The 25,952-nt window shown below is 35.3% G+C and overlaps 2 protein-coding genes across 2 annotated transcripts; one reads left to right on the forward strand and one right to left on the reverse strand.

Annotated features, from left to right (window-relative positions):
- Nucleotides 1–143: 143 nt before the first annotated feature.
- On the forward strand, nt 144–16,219 carry Zcchc7 (Zinc finger CCHC-type containing 7). Its single transcript, XM_073080767.1, has 14 exons — nt 144–341; nt 441–1,914; nt 2,803–2,869; nt 3,143–3,266; nt 3,920–4,057; nt 4,396–6,078; nt 7,323–7,442; nt 7,520–7,613; nt 9,354–9,591; nt 11,293–11,421; nt 12,155–12,306; nt 13,855–14,052; nt 14,914–15,189; nt 16,032–16,219. The coding sequence occupies exons 1-14, from the start codon at nt 333–335 to the stop codon at nt 16,202–16,204; spliced, it is 4,875 nt and encodes a 1,624-aa protein (XP_072936868.1). The 5' UTR covers nt 144–332; the 3' UTR covers nt 16,205–16,219.
- Nucleotides 16,220–21,296: 5,077 nt separating this feature from the next.
- LOC140750046 (methyltransferase-like protein 25B) lies at nt 21,297–25,946 on the reverse strand. The gene is made up of 6 exons (XM_073083355.1): nt 25,675–25,946; nt 24,269–24,738; nt 23,595–24,009; nt 23,166–23,275; nt 22,544–22,725; nt 21,297–21,434 (listed from the first exon to the last, which is right to left on the reverse strand). Exons 1-6 carry the CDS (start codon nt 25,786–25,788, stop codon nt 21,355–21,357), a joined length of 1,371 nt encoding a protein of 456 aa, XP_072939456.1. The 5' UTR covers nt 25,789–25,946; the 3' UTR covers nt 21,297–21,354.
- Nucleotides 25,947–25,952: the final 6 nt, after the last annotated feature.

Below are 25,952 nucleotides of genomic sequence, written 5' to 3' on the forward strand. Positions count from 1 at the left end.
CGTTGATTACAATAATAGTGAAGTTAATGAAAATATAAATGAGTAAGTAATAATATATAAGCTTAAATAATTAAATTTCATAATTTCCGAAAAAAAGTTTAAATTACGATTGAACATGACAATGGATGATGCGATCAATATTTTTCAAGTAGCAACACTGGTTGCAAACTCGAAATGGAGTGAAATGGAGTGTCGGACGTGTCCATAATAAATACAAAACCCTTTTTTGTTATTTGAAATGCTCTCAGCGCTTTAATAATCATTCTAAATACAAGTTTCGATTATGTTAATTACGTGCGAAGTTATTTCCACTCTAAATTTACCGCAGAAACATGGAGGAGGTAAGTAAGAACAAACTGTAAGGTTACAGTATTTTTGTTGTGTCACACTCACAACAACGAGTCGGACGCGTGATATTTTGCAATCGTTTTCACTTTCAGGAGCTTAACGAAAATGAATTGGAGGAACGGTTATATTCTATGTTACACTACCAAGACGACACGCAAGTAAATTTGAACGTAAACCAAAAAGATGTGGAGAATATTATCCAGAGCGCCCCGCGGAACACGGTGCGGCGCTACTGGCGGATCGAGGAAGAGCCCTCGCCCTACCAGAAGGTTAACACCCCGAAGGAGACTCCTACCATCAAAAATGTAACTGAAAAGACCGATTCCAAGTCCAAGGATGAGAAACGCGGTGTCGCTTCGCCTCCACCAGCTAATTTGTTGTCTATGTTCCAATCACCAGTACCACAGAATCTGAAACGAACAATAGAGATAATTGAAAATGACGAGCCTAACGGCCAAGTGGTGGAACTGGACTGGTCGAGTGATGATGACGAAGTCATCGAAGTTGCATTACCCCCAAAACCTACAATAACAATTGAGAGTTCAGACGAGGATGAGGTTTGTGCAATATCTAAGGAGGCAACAGGTACAGTCAAAGACACTACTCCTGGCAAGAAAAGTCCAAATGAAAGAGAAGTAGCAGCAAGCCCTGTACCATCAGTGGTATCATCAGTGTCCGATGACTTCATCAGGGGAGATTGCATAGCTCTGAACATATCTTCTCGCCATCCCAACAATGAAAGCTTTGACTTCAGCTTGCACGGCTCTGATTTGCTTGTCCAGACACCATCGAAAAAGAAGAAAAGAAAGAAAAATAAGGATTGCAACACATCAACACCAATTGCGTCACCCGCATGTGACGTACCAGTTACTGATAAACAAGTATGCTTTGCGACACCTAAAAGCAAGGCAAAGAATAAAAAACAGAAAAATAAATCATACCTTGTATCAGAAAAGAGTATACCAAACCCTGATGTCTACGACTCGGATAGCAACCAGTCATCAGAGCTAAATAAAAATCCCACATGCACTGTAGCTAATAAGAGTAATCTAAGCTCAGATGTTAATGAGTCGGATTCAAATCAACCTGACATTCAAAATAATGCAAACATCTCCAAACAGGCAAAAACACACACTGATGTACCAGAAACAGTGGCTATCGACAATCAAGATGTGGCCCCAAAAGCAACAAAGAGGAATGATTCCGTTATTGATATATCCAATATTGTTGATTTGACTGGCACGTCGGAACAGAATACATCTGTCTTCAGTATTGACGAAAACATTGTGATGGGCAATGTCTCCGGTTTGACGGAACTACCGTCTGAACCAGACTACCCTGAGGAAGTAATACTTCAAGGAAATGATGCACCTAAATTAGGTTCTACTAATGTACCAGCGATTCTCTATGCCGATCTTGACTTTAACAACTTAAATGGCAAAGAGAGGCCCTCCAAAAAAAGGCGCTACTCCGTGACGACCCTTCGAGCTGAAATGGAGAAATTCTATAATGAAAGTTGGGGTGGAGAGAACTTCAACCATCGGGAGATTCAAAAATACATGTCCCGTAAGTGATATAAAACTTATATAATTATGTTTAATAGTGTAAGCTGTGATAGTTACCTAAAATTTAATCAGTATTTAGTTTTATGAGCTCACATTTTTTTTAAAAAAGATATAGAAAACAAGCATGCAATTCTCATGATGGACACGGCAACCCATAGACATGTGTAACCAAACCCAACTCAAACCAGAACTCAGTAGCCCTTAACACTTGTTAGGAAAAATAATTATTCTTAGGACTTTACATATTGAAAAGTCTAAGGAGAAAATTCTTTCCATTTAAAGATTCCTTACAATAGGCAAACAGGTCATATTCAGTAGAAAGTCAGACAATAAACATAGCTCATCCAGTAAATATGTGTAAAGTGCAACTTAGTTCACAGTTCTAATACTTGAACTGAAACTGTCACCTGGCTTATACATCAGTCTGCTTCACTCGCACCAACATGTGCTACTTTGTAATAACTTGAATGATTCATTCAGTTCATTGAAGTAGATATTTCATACAGTCTGTTGCCAAGCTGAGAGCCCCAGTATTGTTCCTTTTTTTTTAGATAGCTGATTGACAATGACCTCAGCCTAGCTGATGGTAAGTAGTCAATGTTAATATGGACATCTGTGACCAACAGAACAGGTATTACTTGAAGGCGATTACAGTCGCATTGCCTGTCCTGAAGACTAAGCGGGTTGCCTTATATGTAACTTAGTCATCATTCATACCTTTCCACTAAATGTAGAACTGTTTAATGCTATAAATGGGTGTGGTTTGATTTTATGCTACATATATTTTGTTTATTTGAATATAATGTAGTAATACCTATACCCTATCCAGCATTGTTTTAAAAAAAATATTGTAATTATTCTACAAATTGTGTAATGTAATTTTTTGTAGGTGACAAGAGCCTATGGGTTATTGACCCTAAAGACAGAATGTCAGCATTATCCAAAAGAAAAGTCACGTAAGCATTCCAAATGAGTCTCTATATTATATAGATAAAAAATCAATAATTTAATTTACTACAGTAGTGTTTAATAAATTAATATACAGTAGAAACTTATAACAATTATTTTTAAAATTGTAATACCTCCAGATTCCTTGAATGAGAAAAATATCTATCATTTTTATTTTGTTTGATGTCAATACCATTGATATTAGTGATGGCCAATATAACAATATAAAAACCGCTACGATAAATAACGAATTATAACAGTTATTTTATTCTTATTTCCAGATGTAACTATTGCAACCGGCCAGGTCATCGGGATGACACTTGTCGCCTAAAACCGCCCGTGTGTTACATGTGCGGATCCATAGGACATAATGAACCACGATGCCCGAGAAAAATTTGTGTCAACGTAAGTGAAAAAAATAATGTTACAACCTATTATGTTTTTTTTACAATATTAATAGTTTTTATTGTTTCATGAAAAAAATTTTGATAGGTATTATGCAAAATTATCCCATTCAATTGTCATTACAAATAATTTCATAACAATAGACCAATTAGTCGACATTTACTACTTGCAGGTGATAACAATGGCCAAAATGATCTCTTTGTTTTTTTCTTTAAGAAAAATGTATGCTAAACTCGTATTGTTTCAAATTCACGTCATTGTATATAATTTGATTGTCTTTTGTTTTTAATAAATCCTCAAACAATTGATACATTACTCCCTAGAAAATATTAAAGTTACGGTAAAATATGTATGCCGAAAGAATCAAGGGAATAGTGTTGAAATATTACGTGATTGTTTTTATTCTGTATTTCCCTATAATATAATAAATGGTTAAAAGTTTGCTTCTCAATCGGAAGGTCCTAGGTTTGAATCCCAGGTTTAGATTTTTCAAGGTGTGTATTACAAATTATCATTTGCTAACGGTGTGTACAAGGTGTGGTAATACGCACTTGACCAGCGCAACCAAAAAGCATCACTCTTTGACCCGTGCTCAGCAATAGAATAATTATGGATTTACCGTTTAACATATTGAAATTGTAAACGTTTTTCAGTGTGGTTCACCGAATCACATGTACTCGAGCATGTGCCGCAACTGCTACAACTGGCACGGCATCACGTGCGCGGAGTGCGGCCAGGGCGGACACCCCTCCAGCCACTGCCCCGACCTCTGGCGCCGCTACCATAACACCGTAAGATACGACATCTACATTTTACTTGTGACCTCATTAGGATTTTAACACATGCGATTATGTGCACAATCAAAATTGCGTTGTTGCGACGAATCTTCGTCTGTAATAAGTATTTAAGGTGTTCAACAGTGATACAGACACCTTCAGTCCTAACATTCCCAACCTCAAAATTTCGACATGATTTGTTTATTAAAAATTATTACATATCCCCAAGAGCCTTCCATGGAGTTTTCAAAAGCTTGTAATGTATATAAATCCACACCTGACTACAAGACGCTGTAGTAGGTAGTATTTGTCTAATAACTTATATTATATTGATATGACTATTATGCTTTCAGATTACTGAAAACATGCCACTGGAGGAGAACCATCAATCGAAGAAGCATCACCAAATGTTTTGCAGCGGCTGCACCCGACGCGGTCACCTCGTTCACTCATGCCGTATCACCGTACCTTTCTCTGGGTTACCCATCAACTCGCCCTATGTTTCCTTCTATAACCCGGTGTATCCGCCTACAATAAATGCTAATGAAACAACAGGACCAACAAACCAGCCAAACCCGAATCTTAAAAACAATCAACAGGATGATACAATAACTTCAGGGTCAACTCCACACAGGACAGATCGTAACAAGCGGCAATCAAAGTCACCAGTAGTACACGAAACTCATCTCAACAAAAAGAGGAACTTGTCTACCACCGACACCACAGACATACGCGTCAACACAAAGAGCCCTGTTAATAGTGGCCAGAAAAGAAAAACCTCCCAAAGCAAGGATGTAGTTGAGGATGTCGAGGGTGCCAATAAAAATGGAAACAAAGCTGACCCCAAAACTGTAACTGAAGTAGAGAAGGCGCCCGATCTCATACCAATATTTTCAGGAAATCGTGACAAACAAGGTCAAATGATACAAGATAACGAAGTTTCGGATACAAGTGATGTTGTAACTTCGGCGAGAATATACATTAGTAGTGATATCATGGACAAATTAAGCAAAACCGATGGTCCACAGTGGCTTAATGAAACCGCTGAAAAAAATAATGTGACTATCCAGAAAACCGATTCCAATTTATTCTTAATCATAAAAGGAACTGTGGGGGATCAGGAAGCTTTTCAGACCGAGCTGAGGAATTGGATTAACACCAAAGTGAGTGGGGAACTTCCCAAACTTGATAATATTGACGAGGCTACCTTGGGGAATGATCAGGCGTTTAGCAACAATATTCCTAAAAAGAGACACAATGTCTTGCGTATTATTAATAAGGCATTAGAATCACTAAAAGAGGACTTGGGAGATCCTCAAGCACTTTTCAAGGAGCTAAATTACTTGCAAAGTCGGCATCATCATCTAATGAAACAGAAAAGCATCAATCCTAAACAGTTATCTAACAACCGAACTAACATGAACTCCTTATTTAGGAAATTGAACATGGTGTTACTCGGTCAAGCTGGTCTTGCGGATGGGCCAAAACATCTGAATGAGTTATGCACTCTACTTGAGAAAATAACAAATTTTAGACAAAAAATTATACCGCCTCAGTTACGTGAGGAAATCGGACAACATTTTCATAGCATATTTACATCTACACCTAGAGAAGATTACGCTGATCTTTTGAGCAAATATTATGTTTCCAGAAAAACTCCAGCGTTCTCTAAGAATAAAAAGAATGATAGATTTAACTTAAATCTAAAACCAAAGCAAAATAAAAATATCAATCCAATGTGGCAAAATAATGCCAATGCTAGAAATAACCCAATAAGTGGAGCTAACATTGCCAGTGGCATGAATTCTAAAGTGATGAAACCACGCGTGGAGAATACTATAAACAAGTTAATTTTCTACCGCAGAAGGCTACTGCATGCCCGACCAATAGACGCTGTTCTAAAGAAAACAAGAACAACGCTAGTACAGCAACTACACTCGCATATTACGTCGTTGGACAGACATCCAAACTTGTCTCCAAAGACTTTGAAGAAAACGAGGAAGATTCAAGAACAGGCGCAACTGTTCTTGGCTAATGTATAAATTGTGAATTATTGCACTTTGAAAGTGCCACTTTCGGTCAAGATGCAAGGTGCACCTTGGACCGAGCTGACGATAAATGCGTGACGTGCTGGAATAATACGGGATGTACCCGTGTGATGAGTATTTATGTATTGTCACTTTTCCGGTTGGTGTAATCGCACTTTTATTGTGCATGTGAAAATAAACTTCTTAGTGTAAAGCAATTTATGTAATTTTATTAATCCCCCAAATATAATTACTTTTCTGACATCTCCCATTAACATTAAATTATAGAAATGAAGGTGAATCTTAATACCTTCACGTTTTAATAGATACATTCATATTATTTTACACAAATATAATAAACTGAAGGTGGTAGAACCCTTTGTGGTTCGACTCGGGCGGCACCACCGCCACACCTATTTCTACCTAATAACAGCAGTGTTAAGCGCTGCTGTGTTCCGGATTGAAGGGTGTGGTAAGGGAGACAGACTTTTCCGAGGCGTTCCAGCTTAGTCCCCAGGGATAGCGGCGCATCTGTGGCCGACCTTAGGTAGGAATATCTAATCCTATCTGGGGTTGATTACAGATGTCCATGGGCGGCAGTCGCCACTTACCATCAGGTGGACTGCATGCTCGTCTGCTACTCTTATATTATAAAAAAAAAAAAAAAACAACTAGCTGACCCGGCAAACTTTGTACCGCCTCAAAATCTATTAATCAAATATATTCCATATAAAATATAGCCTATGTTACTCGTAGATAATGTAGCTTTCGAATGATGAAAAAAAATTTAAAATCGGTCCAATAGTTTTTGAGCCAACCAACCAAACAAACAATGTTTTCCTCTTTATAATATTAGTGTAGATAATATCTATAATTTAAAATTGGTATTTACGAAGTATTGCCAGATCAAAAAAGAAGTTTTATAATCCTTTTAATTTCAAATCCTTTAATTTTTTTTCTTCACAATCACTAAAAATAACGGATGATAAATATTACAGTAAGAATAACCGTTATTCCCGTGTATATTTTATCTAGTAACAACACTGCTTTCCTTTACGTCAACTACGTCATCGCTGTCAGAATCGTACGGATTACAGGCGCTGTCACAAAAAACTATAAAGTAAAGTAGAATAAATACGTTTTGATAAGGAATAAGGACTTTAACAACCCATGTATAATAGTCTCATACTTAATGCAGAATAAGTAGTTTTAAATATTGCTTAATAATATTAAGTAGTTATAAGTGTTAATTTATAAAGGGACATCGCATTCTTAATGCGATACAAAACATGAGATCGTTTTTAAGTGTTTCGTTGTCACAGGAAAAGTTATTAGTGTTGTTCTCTGTTCTAAACTGTGTATTTTCACGAAGGGTATGTAAATTATATTATATTTCTGGATTAGAAAAATTCAAAACAAAAAATTGTGAATTAATTTTATGTTTCCCCAGTTTCTTGAAGAGAACTATTATCCTGGAAATGTATATGAGACTGAACAGGTTCAATATGCCAAAATAAAAACAGCTCTCGACAAGCTGCAACATGGTTTGTATAACTTTAATTACTAATTATTTTTTTCTCCTATCATAATAAGTTTGTTAGTTGTTTATTTAAAAAAAAACTGTTTATGAGATCAACATTTTGACCATGCAGTGCTTATCTAGTAGATGTAAATTTATAAACTTCTAAAAACTATTTAGGTTTAAAGAATTTTATTGTCTAAAGAAATAACAAAATTTCACTTATAAGACAAACTTAAGCTAATACAGTAAGATAACTTCAGTAAGTGTGCTTATAAATACATAATGAGTTACTCTAATTAAATTTCAATATTTTTCATGACGTGCGCTAGTGCTTCCTTTTTAAATTTATTTATATTTTTATTGTTTTTTATTGATTTAGGTAACGTATTGTATAATTTGGCGCCTTCATGCATTATGTTTTTTAACCCATATTTAGTTCTAGGAACAGGAAGGTTGATGTTATCTGCATTTCTTAGTAATTTAGTATGAATTTGACAGTTTTTAACAAAAGTTATTTCCGAACGTATTTCCTTGTTTATGATCTTGTGTATTAATATTAAAATTTTAAATGTATATAGTTGTTTTAGATTTAGTAATTTTGTTTCTGTATATAGTTTTTTAGTAGGTGTAAGGTAATCATAGTGAAATAAGACTTTTATGAGTTTGTTTTGGGCTATTTGGAGTTCTTTAAGGTTTGTTGGAGCTGCATTTCCCCATACTTCTATTAAGTAGTCTAAGTATGGTTTGACTAGAGAATTATAGATATTAATACATATTTTTTTGGGAAGACAATTTACAATATTACGCAAGGCACCAGTTAATCTTGTAATTTTTTCTTTTATATTTTTTATGTGAGGTTTCCATGTAAGTTTGCTATCTATTATTAATCCAAGGTACTTTTCATTATTTTTTTGTTGTAACATTTGATTATTAATGTATAAATTAATGTCTTTTTCAATTTTTTTTTATTTTTGGCTGAGAGTATTAAATACGAAGTTTTAGATATGTTAATCGAAAGAAGATTGTGTTGAAACCATTCATAAATTAAGTTAAGATCTGCTTGAGCTTTATTAACAATTTCTTGAAGTGATCGTCCAAAATAGAAAATACAAGTATCGTCTGCGTAAAGAGTTAGGTGACCTTTCAATTTGACTTCATGGAGGTCGTTTACATAAATCAAAAATAGTAAAGGGCCGAGAATCGAGCCTTGAGGTACTCCGCAATATATAGGTAACATTGAACTTTCATATTTTTCATTTTTTACCATCTGATACCTGTTACATAAGTAAGAATCAAAAAGTTTATAAGCTGTTCCTATAATTCCAATGTTTTTAAGTTTATTTAATAATAGAGGATGACTAACCGTGTCAAACGCTTTTTTTAAGTCTAAGAATATTATGAGTGATATATTTTTTGAATCAATGTTGTTTGAAATGGGCATAATAATATATAATAATATATGGCTATAGAAATTAGAAAATTTTTGTTACTATATACTGCTACTATTATTTTATTGCTCTATGTTCTATGTTGTTTATTTGTAAATAAATCCACATAGATCACTATATAAAGGAGATCACTTTGATCAGTTATTAGGAGATTTATAAATCTTGACCTACCAATTTTTTTCCTGTGAAATTACTTAAACTTTATTAAATCATTCAAAATTATTAGAAACAGTAGGATACCTCAAGGTCGAACTAGTAGTACTGGTTATAAAAAATAAATAGATCCAGTTTTAAAATATGTTTTGACTTTCCAGAGCCAGAGTGGGTGAAGGAATGGCCAGACACCACCATCACTCTAGGCCAGGTGTCAGGGGTGGCACTAGACTCCACAGGGTTGGTCTACATATTCCACAGAGCAGCCAACTCATGGGATGCCTCCACATTCACTGTGCGAAATGTGTACACAGGCATTGGGGAAAAGCCTATACCGGATCCAACCATCTTAATCTTCAATGAAACAGGAGAACTGATTGACAAGTGGGGTGAGGATCTGTAAGTATATATTGCAGTTTTCTAATTAAATTTGTATTTTTTAGTATTTGATACACCATTTACTAGTACAACAATATTACAATCTATATTAAGTCTAGTATCAAGATATTAAGTATTTTTGTCTAACTTAAAACTGTTGCATAATTGATCCTTTATGTCATTGAAAATTTACGGTAACATATTTTTCTTTCTATTACATCAAAGCACTTTAATTACTTATTAAGCAGTATGTTGTTTTTTTTCTACTAGATCTTGAAACTTTTATTGTCTTCTAAATGTATTTGTGATATCTGTAAAGCAAAATTAAAATTAAAGAAATATCAATTTAAATACAAGTCCTAAATGAGTGTCAATTAGGACCTGCACCTAATTGACACTCATGAGTCTATTATATGTTATTTGGTGATACACCTACAAAATTTACAAGCAGGATACAAAATTTAAGTTTGTTTATTAGGAGTACAAAATTAAAATATAATTAAGAGAATAGAGAATTCCCATATTGATGTTTGGGCATACTATAATCTCCCTGCCATACTCTGTTTTAATTAAATTTACACACACAATTCCATAATGGATATTATATTATGATGTAAGAGGGGAATTCCTTATGTTGTCAATGTAGGCCAATAATTATCATGTGTGTATTAAACTTCATACTAACTGACACTTGTGTGACTATTTATAGAACTGGAAAATAACTTACTGTTAACTTAGAATATAATATCCACATAAAATTATGTGCTATTTTTTAAATTAATATTACATTACATTTTTCTCTTAAAATGTGGGGCAGTGAAATTTTTTAACATTTATTTGTTACATTTATAGGAATTAATGTCATAGTTATGTTTTGTGACTTTGTAAACTAATTGTGATTTGTATTATGTGTTATGTATGAATATTATATGATTGCTCAGGTAAAGCATTTCAAAAGTAACCCTTATAAATAAATTTTAATTAGCTTTGTAATTCTCCATTGTAAGGAAAACTCCTTCATATATTTTTTGCAATGATTGCAAAACAATGATTTATTTCACTTTAGTTTCATTAAAGTGATTCCCCATGCGGGTGATTGTTTATGTTAATGAATAATCTAACCTTCACCTTTTTAATCGATTTTCATGACGTAAATGTACATTACAAGTGAATGAGAATAGGCTGACTTTTATTACACATTTTTTCATAACAAAAGCATTTAAATTGGCCATGGTATTTGCTTTATAAATTGTTGTTTCAGCACATAAACAATTGGATAGCTTATTGCTTGATTAAGTTTTATTTTGTTGTAAATGTATGGTGTTGGACATAATGCTAAATTACACTGAAGTACATCACCAAACATGGTATTCATCTGGAGCTGCTGGGGTCAATTTAAACTTTTCTTATGCTATATTAATATTACAAACTCTATATCTTTTATTTATAATCCAAAATCCCTTCCGTTAAATGCTCCTTCAAGCCCCATCCGAACAAATCTCCAGTGAAAATGGTCCTTCGACCCGGATTCCACCGAGTACCCAATAACAACAACGCTTTCTACACGTACAGCTCCACACCGTGTCGTGGGTGCCATGGACATTATCTAGATATCTGTCTGGGCGGGGATCGAACTCGGGACCCTTCGCGCGTCAGACCGGTATAGTGACCGCTCTGCCACGCGGTCGTCGATCAATGTCGTCCAATGTTCAATAACCGCAGGTTCTACATCCCTCACGGCATCACGGTGGACGGCGAGGGCAACGTGTGGGTGACGGACGTGGCGCGCCACCAGGTGTTCAAGTTCGCGCGTGATCAGCGACACGTGCCCGCCATCGAGCTCGGCGAGAAGTTAGTTTGTACTTTCTAACTGTAACTCGTGTAGAGTCCGCGCCAATCTTCTAGTCCGCTCTGAAAATGTTACGCGCACGAGTAGTCAGCGAGCCAATGGAGTCGAACATAACTAAGCATACAATGTGTAACAGTAATAAGGGCTCACTAACGCAGCTATGTACTAGGACTAGTAGTTTGGCGCGGACTCTAAACTATTTTTAGAGGGTTTTCCATTTTATGACTTTTTAAGCGAGGATGCAAAATCTGAAATCGATTAGACACACTTTATTCTAAGATAACATTTGTGTACAATGGATACATGTGTTAGATAATTCCATGGTAAAAAGGAACTTTGTAAATATTTACACAGTTTATATACACAGTATGATACGAGGGTTTTTATTCACTTAATAGTAGCCTTATAATTTGCACCTGTGCACTGTGCTGTGCAGTTATTAAGTTATTAATAACGAAATGTATATTATTTCCGATAATTTAGGTCAAGTTACTCCTGTTCAAGAATAGATGCAGGAAAATTTTGAATATTAATATAGACTTCGATTATGATGACAAACAATTATAAAATTTGGATATACCACATATTTTCAAAGAATAGAAATGTTTGATTTAAAACATGCATACCTATAAACTAAATAGTAACTTTTTCTATGTAAAATTAATGCGCACAAATAGATTATGATTTTCTTTGGTAATTCCTATACAATTTGTGATAAATTTCCTATTTTTCCAGGTTCGTGCCGGGAGACGACGATCACCACTTCTGCAAGCCGAGCGCGATCGCCGTGCACTCGTCTGGTGACTTCTTTGTAGCGGACGGCTACTGCAACTCCAGGATCATTAAGTACACAGCAGACGGGACCAAGGTGCTGCAGTGGGGGAGACGTGAGTAGGGATTTGTTTTTTATGGATTACTAGCTGACCCGGCAAACGTTGTGTTGCCATATAAATAAAAAAAATGTTAGGATGAACAACCCTTATCACTTAGGAGTATGAAAAATAGATAGTAGCCGATTCTCAGACCTACTGAATATGCATATAAAATTTGGTGAAAATCGGTAAAGCCGTTTCGGAGGAGTACGGGAACTAATATAGTGACACGAGAATATATGATGTTTATTTACCTGAACTAAATTATCACGGTTTTAAAGAAATGTTAGAGTATTTACACTATTGTTTATTAGGATTCTTATCGATTTTTTTGTATAATTAGAAGTGGATTTTTCCTCCTTTGTCCTGTAAAGCAAATTTGTTACAGCTACTATACTATTAGTTACAGCTATTATACTGGAATTTCATGCAAAAGAAATGTTTTGTATAACATTCCAGTATACTGTTTATTGTTCATAAACATTTCTAATCGATCATAGATAGGATTGTAATTTTAAACTTGTGGTCGGCCACAGAGGCGTTTCTATTTTTGAAGTCTAAATTGGAATGAGAATTTTTTGTAAATATAACCTTCAAATTAGAACCTGCCTTTCAAACCAGAATAAATCTTATAACCAGACATCGGACAATATGCAAATGCGTAAAACGCCACTTTTTTGCTTTATTACATATTTTACTACATTTTCATTGATAGTGTATAGTTTGTTTATTGTTATATGTATTGGCGCATTGTTTTTATGGTTCATAACTGTAAGATTACAGTTGGATGATGACCCATTTATATTATTTCCGGCCCAATAATTAAACAGTTGTAAAGGTCATACTCAAAGTACCATAATACGTACGTCGTAGTCATACCATATTCAAACTTACCATAAATATTACATTATTATTGGGATTAGTTACGAAATACTAACAGTTTACATGACGATGACCTTGATTTTTCAGAAATTCGGAAAAGATAAAAAAAATTACAAGTTTTAATAAAGGTATATGTATTTTTCAACTTTTCCATTTTGTTCATTGTTTTCTTAGTCAAAAAATGTCTTCATAAATATTTTTTTTTAGTTTGGTAGATGTTCTCATATGTTTACACTTTGGTACTTAACAAAAAAATATGAAATGGCCTGGATTGCTTCGAGAAAATAATGGTAAGGCCGTGCCGCTTTTCTTTTTGTTTTTTTTTTTCTTGACTTGGCGAAGGCACTGCCGTGCCTCCAGATATGATGATGATATGACTTTACCGTAATGTCAATAACTAAATACTCTAAAGAAACAATTTTCAGGATACTCCACATAAAGCGTAAATAAAAGTAAAATTTAATAGTAAATTGATAGTGCATATTTTGGCCGTATTTTGCCCTTTTAGTGCATATTTCGCCCATTTTAGTGCATATAATCCGTTATCTACTTATAACACTGGTGTATTGTAGTGATACCCTTGGAGATACAGCTAGTCTGCAGATTCGAACTACGAAACTCTTAGAACTTTTCAATTAGAGAAGAAACGTAATAATTAAATTGTGATTGATTAATTATCAGGTCACGGCGAGTCCCCGTTCGTATTAAACATCCCGCACGCGCTGGCGCTGGCGGAGGAGCGCGGCGAGGTGTGCGCGGCGGACCGCGAGCGCGGCCGCGTGGCGTGCTTCCGCGCGGACAACGGCTCCTACACCGCCGGCTTCTCCAGCTGGCTGCTCGGCCCGCGGCTGTTCAGCGTGGCCTACGCGCCCGTGCACGGTGAGTGCCACTGGCCACTGACGGTCGCTAGGCCTCGGCGAGCCCCCCTCGTGCTGAACGTACCCCACTAGTTGGCGCTGGCGGAGGAGCGCGGCTAACGTGCCCGAGCACGGTGAGTGCCACTAGCTATTGACAGCTTGTGAGGACGCTGTTAGGCTAATACACGGCCAGATTCTCCAGCTGGGCTGCTGGGGACCAGGCTGTTCAGCGTGGCCTATGCACCCGTGCACGCTGAGTGGCACTAGCTACTGACAACCTATGAGAACGTCATTAGACTCCTGCACCGCCGGCTTCTGGCGCTGGCTGCTGGGTCCACGGCTCTTCTTTGTGGCACTGGCTAACAAATTTGGGGGATAAAAGTGCCACTTGTGCATAGGTGATACTAACTACTTCAACCTAAGTTTGAAGAAGGCACCATTATATCGCAGATGTGGGTAACACACTGCTTATGCTACCTACTCGTAACTCAGTGAATGAGGGCGCCACTGCTACCGCGGTATATTATAAAGTGATACGAGCTACTCGGAGCTCAACTATAAAGAACGTTATTACTTTATCTGTCTAGCTGGGCATGGTTGATTGATACAGTATTGTACACCTTAGTCAGCCTCAAGATGTTTCATGATTTAGCTGAGGTACTCGGACTTAGCGGCAGTGTACCAAATCAATTCAGACCATGTATATAAACGAAGTATGATTCAAAGATTGTATGGCCTCTTGTTGATCACCGTTCAAAAAGGCACCAGTACTATAAGTCAATCATAATTATTTAATCTATCATTAAGAACACTGAGTGACCACACACGTGTTTATCTGTAACTACGTGCGTATAACTTATACGATTACATTTCTAATTTCCAGGCGGTCGTCTATACGTAGTGAACGGGCAAGCGGGCGGCACCCTCGTCCGGGGCTACGTCATCGACTTCACCACGGGCCGCCTCATCCAGACCTTCGCGCCGGGGGACAGCTTCGCCACCCCGCACGACATCGCGGTCTCGCCAGATGGCAGCACCGTCTATGTCGCGGAATTGAACCCGCAACGAGTGTACAAATTCGTGGATGAAACGTTGAGGAGTGAGAATGCCCTGGTGAAGCCCAACGCCACCGTCCACACGAAGCCGACAGCTACAGTTGGTAAGTAGGTGTGTATGTGTTGTGTTGTCTTGTTATAGATTATAATATATCAAGGTGAGATAGCTTCCTTCGACTTATAACGTTGCTTGTAATTATTTTTATTAAGTTAAGGTTTACAATAATAATGATCGATGATGTATTTTTTTATTATTATTTACATGTGATTTGTGCTATTACATTTTACTATTAAAAAAAGGTGAATAAAGATAATGATGTACATTTTTTTATTATTTACGTGCAATTCCATGCATTTGAAATATTGCGTTTCGTATTTTAAAAAAGAGTGACACGTGAACAAAGATAAATGTAATTGAATATACTGTATTAGAGTGCGTTTGAGCACGTCCATTCCAATTTTGTAGAATTTCTTCATAACAACTCTTTGTGTAATATTTTTTTAAATTCAGCATTATGAACTATCACGCATGTTGATAAAAACTGTTGTAACCTAACGCCGTATGTCCATTGCTACCGTCACCGAGCCGATACCGATAATTAATGACGGCGCCGAAGTAGTATACATACATTTATTATAGCCGCTTATTCACCGCACGTCTGTCACCCGAGCACCGTCATCTGGGCCACCATATTTCGAGTGGATCGGCGTGACCGCTAGATCGGTACCAAGGTTTTGATGGGCTGATGTGCCGGCAATATAAAACACGTCGGAACTTGTCCATACACTGCCGTTACATGCGTGACAGCTGGAACAAATTAAACCGCCGATATCGGTCGCGGTCACGACATATTACAATCGGCTCGAAATAATCTCGTTCTCGATATCGGCTCGGTGACGGTGCGGTGGACAACCGACCTAACTCTACATACCGATTGTTCCGCAGAGGTGAGCAGCGCGGGCGGGGGCGCGGGCGGCGTGTACTGGGCGGGCGCGTGGGGCGGCGCGGCGGGCGGCGCGCTGGCCGGCGCCGCGCTGCTGGCCGCCGCCGCGCTGGCGCTGCGCCGCGCGCGCGACCGCGGTAAGCCGCAAGACCGCCGCCCGCTCGTGCACCACTAGCGGCGCGGTGGCTGAGAGATGCAAGGGACTGATGCTCGTTATTTATATTCCATGTTTTATCTACTAAAAATCGAATTGATAATTTCTACATACCCACTGAGGGGCGCAGGAAACTGACGCACGGCATTTTTATTCAAGTTTTGCATATCAAAGATTGATATTTGACCATTCCTTCATACAACCATTATTAATAAACAATTCATCCATTTTTTTTGGCCACCAAAGATCTATAATTAGACGAAGTGGTTGGATTAATTGCATCCTTAGCAAAATTGGATGGATTGATTATCAATAATGGAAGTTACGAGACGTTGCCAAATGTCAATCTTTGTTAGCTAAATATTAAATAGATTGATTATAAATAACGGGCGTAGGAGTAGTCTGAATATCGCTACGGTTCACTGTTTACTACTTTTTGTACAATATACATCCACTCATCACACACTATCGCGTACATATTATATCGATTAACACTTGTATAACCTCAAATATTTCATGATTTGGAAGTAATTTGATATATAAAATTTTGTCTAGATAATAATTACATACGTCCATTTCTATAGGCCTGCATTGGGACATTTAACATCACAAAGGATTACAAATAATATATGTAAGGAATATAATAATTTTCTTACGACAAGGCTCAAATATTTTTTGAAAAGTGAAATATACACCTTACTTTTACAATGTGATAATTGTACCGAATATTTACATAATTTTATTTATATCACATATCATAGCCATCACATTTACAGACTGAGGAAATTTTTATTTTAAAAAAATATATTTTTAATAATACTTTTTAAGTACAATACTGACGTTTCTCACAAAATACATTCCAGTTTTAGTATAAAATAATGATGAATTTTGATCTCTTTATAGATCTTTTATTTAGATGTTAAGTTTTATTTACTTATTTATAGCGCATTGCAATTGATTTACGTAACTTGTTGCAGTTAAATAACTAGCCATTTGGACATAAATTATCGTAAAATACTACATACACAATACAAACTACATGATATAATGATGATAATATACATAAATAGCTTTCTGCTTCTTTGTGTTACATTGAACATCTATAATAATATGACGACCGTTGATTGCTGAAAAATCGTACGGTCTCGTAAAAAAAGTTTACTTATCAGTTACCTAAGATAATAATAAATAATTAGAGTTAGCATAAAATTTATTATTATTTTAATAATATCTGTTGATAATGGCTAGCTATTTTAAATAAATAATGTGAAGTACATTATTTATTTAAAAAATAATAAGTACATAATTTATTTATTAAATATTATAGTACTGTACACTTTTAATCCACCAATAATAAGACATAGACGAAGTTGACCATTATATTAATTCTATAGATAATTTATCTTTAAATGTTAGCAATGGTACAAAAAAACACCATTAGCAATAATGCATTGGATAGATTTTATTGTTTTTCATGAAACAGCAGAAAGTGTATGCGCTCTAGTATATGTGGCTAGTTTTGTCAAGTATTGATTATGCCTATAATTTATTTGAGCATTTGTTATTTGTTTTTGTACACCGCGAATATTGTTTCGTCCATATATTTTATTTTTTTAAGAGAACACCTTTTATTTTTGCTTCTTGTTTGACGTGATTATTTGTAATGTAGAGCTATTTTATTAAAATATATTTATTGGAAGCAGCTTTTGGTTTTTTATTTTCTCTGCACCTTTGCATGTTTTTTTTTTGCTTAAATTCTTATATGTAGAAATTGTCCAACTACATCTTATGAAATATTTTGAAGTCTTTTTAAAATATTTTGAAATATAATATTTAAATATAATCATGTGGCACTCTGTAAAATCACGAAATTGAAATATAAGAGACTATACGAAATTTACATATGAACAATTTTAATAGTAGAGAAGTAATGAAGGAACTGCAAAGTTTTTTAGCATAATATTCTAACTATTATTGCTAACTTGGGTTGCTGAAAAAATGAACTTTAATTGCATTTTCTGAAGAGACATGTATTCATATGGAGTGGATATGATAAACACAAAAGAGGTTGATATTTTAGGAGGTTGATAATATTTAAACTATTTGGTTTTCTGGTATATTGATTATCAGTTCCATGGAAGTACTTTTAATGTACAAACTAAGAACAGCCTAATTTGCTGTACCATTTAACTTAGGTGGGAAAAATCTGTCTGCTACATTCTTCTTTCTTGCACATACTTTAGAAAATTACTAGGCAATATCACAAGCAATTAAGATGTTTCGGTTTGACTAGTTTTCAAATAAGTACCTTTTTTTCATTGTTATTTTGGTGATTTTTTTAGTCGAATATGTTTTTTTCACATGCACAGGACGGGTTAAATTAAATATTGCTAAGTTGTAATTGCAAAAGTTAACAAGTATTGAATATAATTTTTGGACATTTTGCACTAGTCGACCTGCTAAGAGTAAGTGAAGATTTAAATGGTATCCCAGGTCGCAAGGGTGGTCCACGGCGGCGCTGGGAGTACGGGCACGAGTTCAAGCTGCGGCGGCTGCTGGAGCGGCGCCGCTTCACCCGCGTGCACTCCGACGACTCCGACGACGAGCCCGCGCCCATGCTGCCCGCCAGCGCCTGATGCACCCCCACACACTCCCCCTGCTCCCCCACACACACACCCTTGTCCCCTACACACACCTTCTCTCCCACTCACACCAACCCGCCAACACACGAGCCCTTATCCCCTCATCGTACCCCTTTCTCCCCACGCCACATACCATTCTCTCCACGTCACATACCATTCTCGCCTCGTCAGATCCCGTTGTCGCCTTCTCACACCCCGTTCTCCCCTCGTCACAACCCGTCCTCCTCTCACCCCACTGTCCCCGCCGCAACTGTACAGGTTACTAGATACTTCGATAATATGTTGTGATTGTGTACGCTCCACAAATTTGTTTGCTAGTCTGCGCCCTGCATTTGAGTACTATTTCGACGATATTTTTCTAATATTAAGGTAACGGACGAGCACTAGTCCACTGAATGGCAAGTAGAGCAATTGCAGCCCCTCGACATCTGTAATAAACTGCCAATAAAAGTCCTAGCTGAATTCGGCCACAGATATTCTGCCGCTTGAAAACCAAGTTGGAATACCGCCAAATACAATATGACTTTTACCACACTCTTCAAACCTGAGCAACAGCGCTGTTAATACTGCTGTAATAACAGCGCGGCGTAGAACAAAGGGTACCTTACAAGCGGTGACTACGTCTTTAATTTATTTTTAAAAAGGTTTTTTTAATCCAAACAATTAATCGCTAGAAGTTATGATCTTAAAATTGATCAACTTATTAAATGTGTGATATTGATCACATATTGGAATTCAGCTATGCCGTCTTCCATACCTCCCCTATCATAAACAACCATAATTGCCTTCCATTGAACCACAGATTCCACATAAGAGGTTTTTACTTTGTCCTTTATGTAAATCAAGGTCAAAATCCATAACGGGTAAATCAAATAATATACATATCGAACAAATATATAAAAATATTTATTTACATGCGTAAGGTAAATTGGAAGCTTGTTTAATCCCATATGAGGAAATACTAATTCTCCCTTTATATTAAAGTTAAGAACTATTATTAATTATACTCCATTTTAATGCAATTCTACAGTTCTTTAAAATTGTACATACTTCTATCGAAATATAAACTTACATTTAAGTTTATTTATATAAAAGTTAATGTTATCTGCATGCTGTACCTAGTTTAACAAAACAGATGAACGTATAATATTTTGTATGTGACAAATATTGAAATAATGTGTTTTGTATCATATCTCAGCGCCTTATCTTATATAAAAATGTATATGTGGATGTGAAATATGTAACTATGATAAGCCTGTTAAAAAGACAAAACATGCATTATAACAATGAGACAGTAGCGGACTAAGGTTGTCGGAGGCCCGGGCGGAACGTTGATTGGATTTTACAAAAAACAAAAGTCTCATTGTCGCCAACAATACACTTCACACATTTTTTGGTTCTGATGATATTTTTTTTTAGGAACTGTGTTTAGGGGCCCTCAGAGTCCGGGGCGGACCGCCCCTTCTGCCCACAACCCTCGCCACCTCTTAGTCCGCTAGTGCAACGCGAAATACTTTATTATAAACTGCATCAAATATCTTCAGATTTTCGAATAACTTTTATACATTTCAACCTTCTTTATGCCATCCAGTCCATTAGACTTGAATCTTAGTATCGTATTTATGACACTGCCACACTGTAATGAATATTTATTACACGCATTATATACATTGAAACTACAAATAAAATGGTAGTAGTGATAGATGATTACTATTAAGCTAGAACACATAAAACACCAAAAAAGTTGTTTCTTAGAATTATTGGCTAAGCTTGAACCACTAAGCTCCAACCACTTTTTGTGCTGTTTATATAATGTTATGTAATTTAGGCAACTGTAATGTAAAAGTTACTATGTATGTTAAGCCTCAGAGTAAATATTAAATCGGACTGGAAGCTGAAATTTTACTATTAAATTATTTAAATTTATTGTTATAAGCCAATCTGGTAACCGGCGGGAGTGGTTTGCTCCTATGACCAAAGGCTATTGAAGGATTTCATGGGATCAAATGAATTAAAACAAGTTAAAAGTTATTGTATGTTTAAATATTTTTTGCGAAAAATTTTCAACTCAGTTGCATGAATTCTGACTTCCTTCAATGGAAATCCGGGTTCAAATTTAATTGTGTAACTTATATTTGAATCTAGATTTTTGAAGGTTTGTATATGTATTAATAGAATGTTTTATAAAATTGCTTTATAGTGACGGAAAATCAGCGTAAGGAAATCTGATGTTGTGTTATGTCTTTAATGTCTATCAATCCATACTTATCCAGCGTTATTTGGGCCTCAACTCTACTTATTTTTAGTGAAGACTAGCACCCAACAGTGAGATAATAATAATGATGACATTATACCAATTAAACAACAAACACAAATAATTGTAATATTACTCAATTAATATTAATTTAAATTTAGACTGCATCGCCAGTCCATAGATTATATGTAACAAGTATTAAAGTAAAACACTGAAGTATTGAAAATATTTAATTAAAATTATACAAATGTATTAAAAAACATTGAAATACAATGTTAAACTCTTCTTCCAATAATTATGTGATTCCGCGGGGACAGTTTTGGATCGAATACTGGGTAAATTTCACACCACAGACCTGGGAACAACAGAATTTAAAATAAAATAAAATTAATTATTCATTAGTCCTACATTTTACCAAGCTGAATATTTGTAGGAAACGAAAATATAAATGTCAATATCTAGTCAATTAGAAAACTCAGCGCATAAAATTATTCCTGTCCCTTGTTTAAAAATAAATTTGTACATACACATAATATAAAATTTGACAAGAGCCAAAAAGCTGTAAGTATTAAAGTACCTATTAAATGACCTATTTTTAATTCCGTCTTTTACAAATTAAAGTTATTATATTTATGTGCCAAATAATTTCTAGTCTTAGTTTATTTCTTTTATTATAGTCAGATTTGTGAATCGTAATTAACGTAAAAAAATTGCTTACATTTTTACGTTACTTATGAATCAAAAAATATAACGCTTAATCGAATTGCGTCTGTGTTTTGATTGTGTGAAGCTGATTGTACATTTTGTATGATGTGTAAATTGGAATGTTACTGTACCTAATTCCTTATTAAAAGGTAACAAAATCCTATGTTTGTTTTATTTATTATTGTTACATGCAACAACCTAGCAAGAAAAACATAAATAAAAAATCTGTATGCCTAAGTATTCATAGTTCTAGCAAGAAAGGTTTGTAAAGTGTAACAAACACTTGACCAAAGTGGTTTAAAATCTTTCCCAATTTAAGAAATAATAATTTATAGTCATTATATATACATTAGTTACATTGTTTGATTCGTACATTTATTGTTCCAGAGCTTTTTTAGTATAATGCATAGATTGGTAAAGATTACCAGCTCCTAAAAAGAAAATGTAACCAGTTTTGACAATTGAAATTGTCACCGTTGTCTATTTTCGTGTTTGAAAAATATTAAAAAAAATGTAGTTTTTAGATCATTTACGAATGAAACGATATTTCTCCGCACTTTTTCTCCGCTTTTGAGTTGTTTTATGATGTCGGCATTGTTCCGCGTAAATGACACCATTGCAGCCATTAAATGGCTGACAAATTATCAACCGTTTAAGCCATTTAAGGGCTTCCTTCAATTACAAGGCGGTGATATATCTATACTTGTCTATGATATAGTGCTAAAAAGTTTAAAAGGCGTTGGCTACATGGCGGCTTACCATTTTCGAGCACATACAGGATCCTATCCAGTAGGATGACAGTTTCGACGAGCGGAGCGATTGCGAGGCGTAACGTGTATACAACGACCACATGTGCCCACCGCGATAGCGCCGCGCGGCCGTATGCACACTCCTCCGGTGTCGCTTGCAACCCTAGCCGCTCGAGCGCCGCTTGGCAATAACTGGAACCAACGACTCTAATATAACTCAAATAGAACATACCTGACAAATATAACATATCTGAACAACTCAAATATAACTCAAATAGATTACACATGTGGACTATTAAAGTTTTTGCAGGACTTTTCATGGTTATACAGCAGAAACAATCAAAATTAAAGTCTGCCATATAATAAATGTCTTTAAAATAACAGTGTTTAGTGCTAGTGTTCTGATTTAAAAGATATAGTACAAGACAGAATTACATAAGGTATTAAAACCTCAAAAATAGCAATACATCAGTGCCTGACATGATTGTCCTATTTATGATTTATTACACATGTCTATAGGCAGCAATGAATATTTTCAATACAATTAATTTTATTATTTCTATCATCCAAAAAGTAGATTAAGCCACCATAATTAATAGACATAATTTTAGTTGTTTAGTGCTGAGCCTTACCTTTCAAATGTCATGGTATCTGTATGTTTAATACTCCTTATTGGTGAGTGTTTCAATTTAGAACTGCGATCAATTAATATTCTTTCTAATGCAGCTCTGTATGCATGAATCTGAAAATATTTCATGAAAAAAGCAATTAATCATAAAATTATTTTGTATGGTTATTACAATGATTTATGATGAGTTTATTTTAATTTATTATTTTTCTCTATGAACTTTTTTTCTATTGTCTATTTATTTGTGACGTTTAATTCAATGTCACATAAATTTAAATAGAAAAATGTTTTAGTGGAATAAAAAACGTTAAATGTCGTTTCTCTATTTTACAGAACAACAACATTCGTTTTTTTCCACAAGAAAGATCACTATTATATACATAAACAAAAAACTGCAAAGAAAATAAATTTCAGTAACTAGTTAATAGAATACCTTCAAATTCTTGTAATCTCCTTTCATCAAGCGTTCACAGTAAACTTCAATGGCATGGCAAGCTATTTCCCTGCTAACATATGACAACCCACTGTCCAAGCCCTTCACATACTTGCTCAATGGGTACCCACATGGCTCACAATCACATGTGAGCTTCATAAAGCAACAACCAACAACACATATGAACTTCACTTTGTTGCATGTTATAAAATGTTTGAGTAATAATGGTCCCAAGTCACCACAGGGATGAAGACCAATTAAACCATAGCTGTCCATATTATCCGGTAGACATAGTTTCTGTAATTGAGCCTCTGAGGACAACCTGATATCTAAATGAGATGGCCTTTTGAGTTTCCTTACAGATTCTTCACTGAGATGCTTTTTGACAGTGTATTCAAGTTCCAAATCAAGTTTCCTGAAATAAAAATAAAGTAAATGAATATAAAAATATGAATATTTTTCTAATCTCCATATAATATGAATATTTTTCTAATCTCACAAACTAACATTTCTTGTACATTTATTTTGAAAAATATATAATAGAATTAACATGTTTGTCTGTGTTTCTGCACAAGATAGTCTTGTAAAACTGACCTTTTTTTTATATAACTCATGAACTTTGATAAATTATCATACAAAAATGCTATAGTGATATACATACCAAGAGTACAGACCTAGCTTCCTCCGTCAACTGTGTTTGACATTCAAGCCCAGCAGCATAGAGATCATGTTTGTATGCTAACACCCTCACCAGGTGCCCAAGACCAGAGCCAAAGTCCACCACAGCAGTGCAATCGCTTCTCAATGCTGTACTGTGAACCACATCAGCCATCAAGCTAATTTCATGTCTCTTTTTCAACTTAACATGCTTCAAAAATAGATTTTTTAACTTGGGATGGGAACCACAGCTATCACTATTCAATGTTTCATCTTTTTCATCTCTCAAATCACTTCCAATTTTGCATGGTATCCGAGGAATCTCCAGTGCTTTAACAAATTTTATTAGGGCAAGGAATGATAATGGTAGCATGTGTCTGGTGGGATGTCCACTTAATATTTTTCCTAAATCTTCAGGATCCATTTTCTCAAAACATTTTCTCCATATAGAGGGTAGTTTAGACCAGTGATTGTCAACAAAGAAATCCTATAACATATAAAAAAACTTAAAACGTGTCAGTATCTATCTAAGTAATAATTATGTACAACTCATCTTAACTAATCTAAATTGTACAAAACTCAGTGTTTATTATTAATAATCACATTTATTAACCAAAATAATGAAACATTTCATATAAACTATGTGATTTTATCACATAGTTTATATGAAATTGATTTTATCACATAGTTTATAATCACTATGCAACCAGGAAGGTCGAAAAGGAGTTCTATGATTTTGGTGGAAGAGTGTCTATGCTGCTATATGCCTATGCGAAGGTGGTAGAACCCTTTGTGGTTTGACTCCGGCGGCACTACCGCCACACCTATTTCTACCTAATAAAAGCAGTGTTAGGCGCTGCTGTGTTCCGGTTTGAAGGGTGTGGTAAGGGAGACAGACTCTTCCGAGGCATTCCAGCTTAGTCCTCAGGGGTAGCGGCGCATCTGTGGCCAACCTCAGGTAGGAATATTAATTCCTATCTGGGGTTGATTACAGATGTCCATGGGCGGCAATAGCCACTTACCATCGGGTGGACTGCATGCTCGTCTGCTACTCTAATATTATAAAAAAAAAAAAAAAAATGCTGATTTACTTACATATGAAACAACCATCTTAGTCCTCAGAATTTGGCCATGAAGCAAGTCCTTCAGGCTTCAAATCCCAGACTATATTCACTCTATTCTATTCTCTATATTCTATACTAGACTATATTCACTATATTCACCTCTTAATTTTCAAAGTAATGTGCTTATCATAATTTATCTTCTACTAGCTTTAACGGTAAAAGAAAAGATCAAAAGGTAACCTAAGCGCCTGGGTATACTTTTAAAAGTTCTAAAGTGTGAAAAGATAACCAACTGGAGTTGGGCCACAACGGTAAACAATGGCCTAAACCCTAGGCTATCGTTAATTGCAAAGACTTACCAGAACATAGAGATCCAGCAACCAGTCGTACATTCTAATAACTTTTAATGACATACTTATTATTTTTCTCACAGCATCCTTTTGTAGATCCATTTTTGATGTAGAATAGGACATTTTAATTTTTTTTATTTTTAAGTTAATTCAAAGCTTTAAATCATTTATTTTATACACAATCGCAAATTCTTCTTTCAGTTGAAATAAACAGCTGTTATCTTTTGACACAACTGACAACATTTTATTTTATAATAATAGTGTCAGTGTCAATTTATACAATATCA

The sequence above is a fragment of the Epargyreus clarus genome, unplaced genomic scaffold, assembly GCF_041222505.1.
Source record: "Epargyreus clarus isolate Ecla_fem2 unplaced genomic scaffold, WU_Ecla_fem_2.2 ptg000003l, whole genome shotgun sequence".
Taxonomy (NCBI): Eukaryota; Metazoa; Arthropoda; class Insecta; order Lepidoptera; family Hesperiidae; genus Epargyreus; species Epargyreus clarus.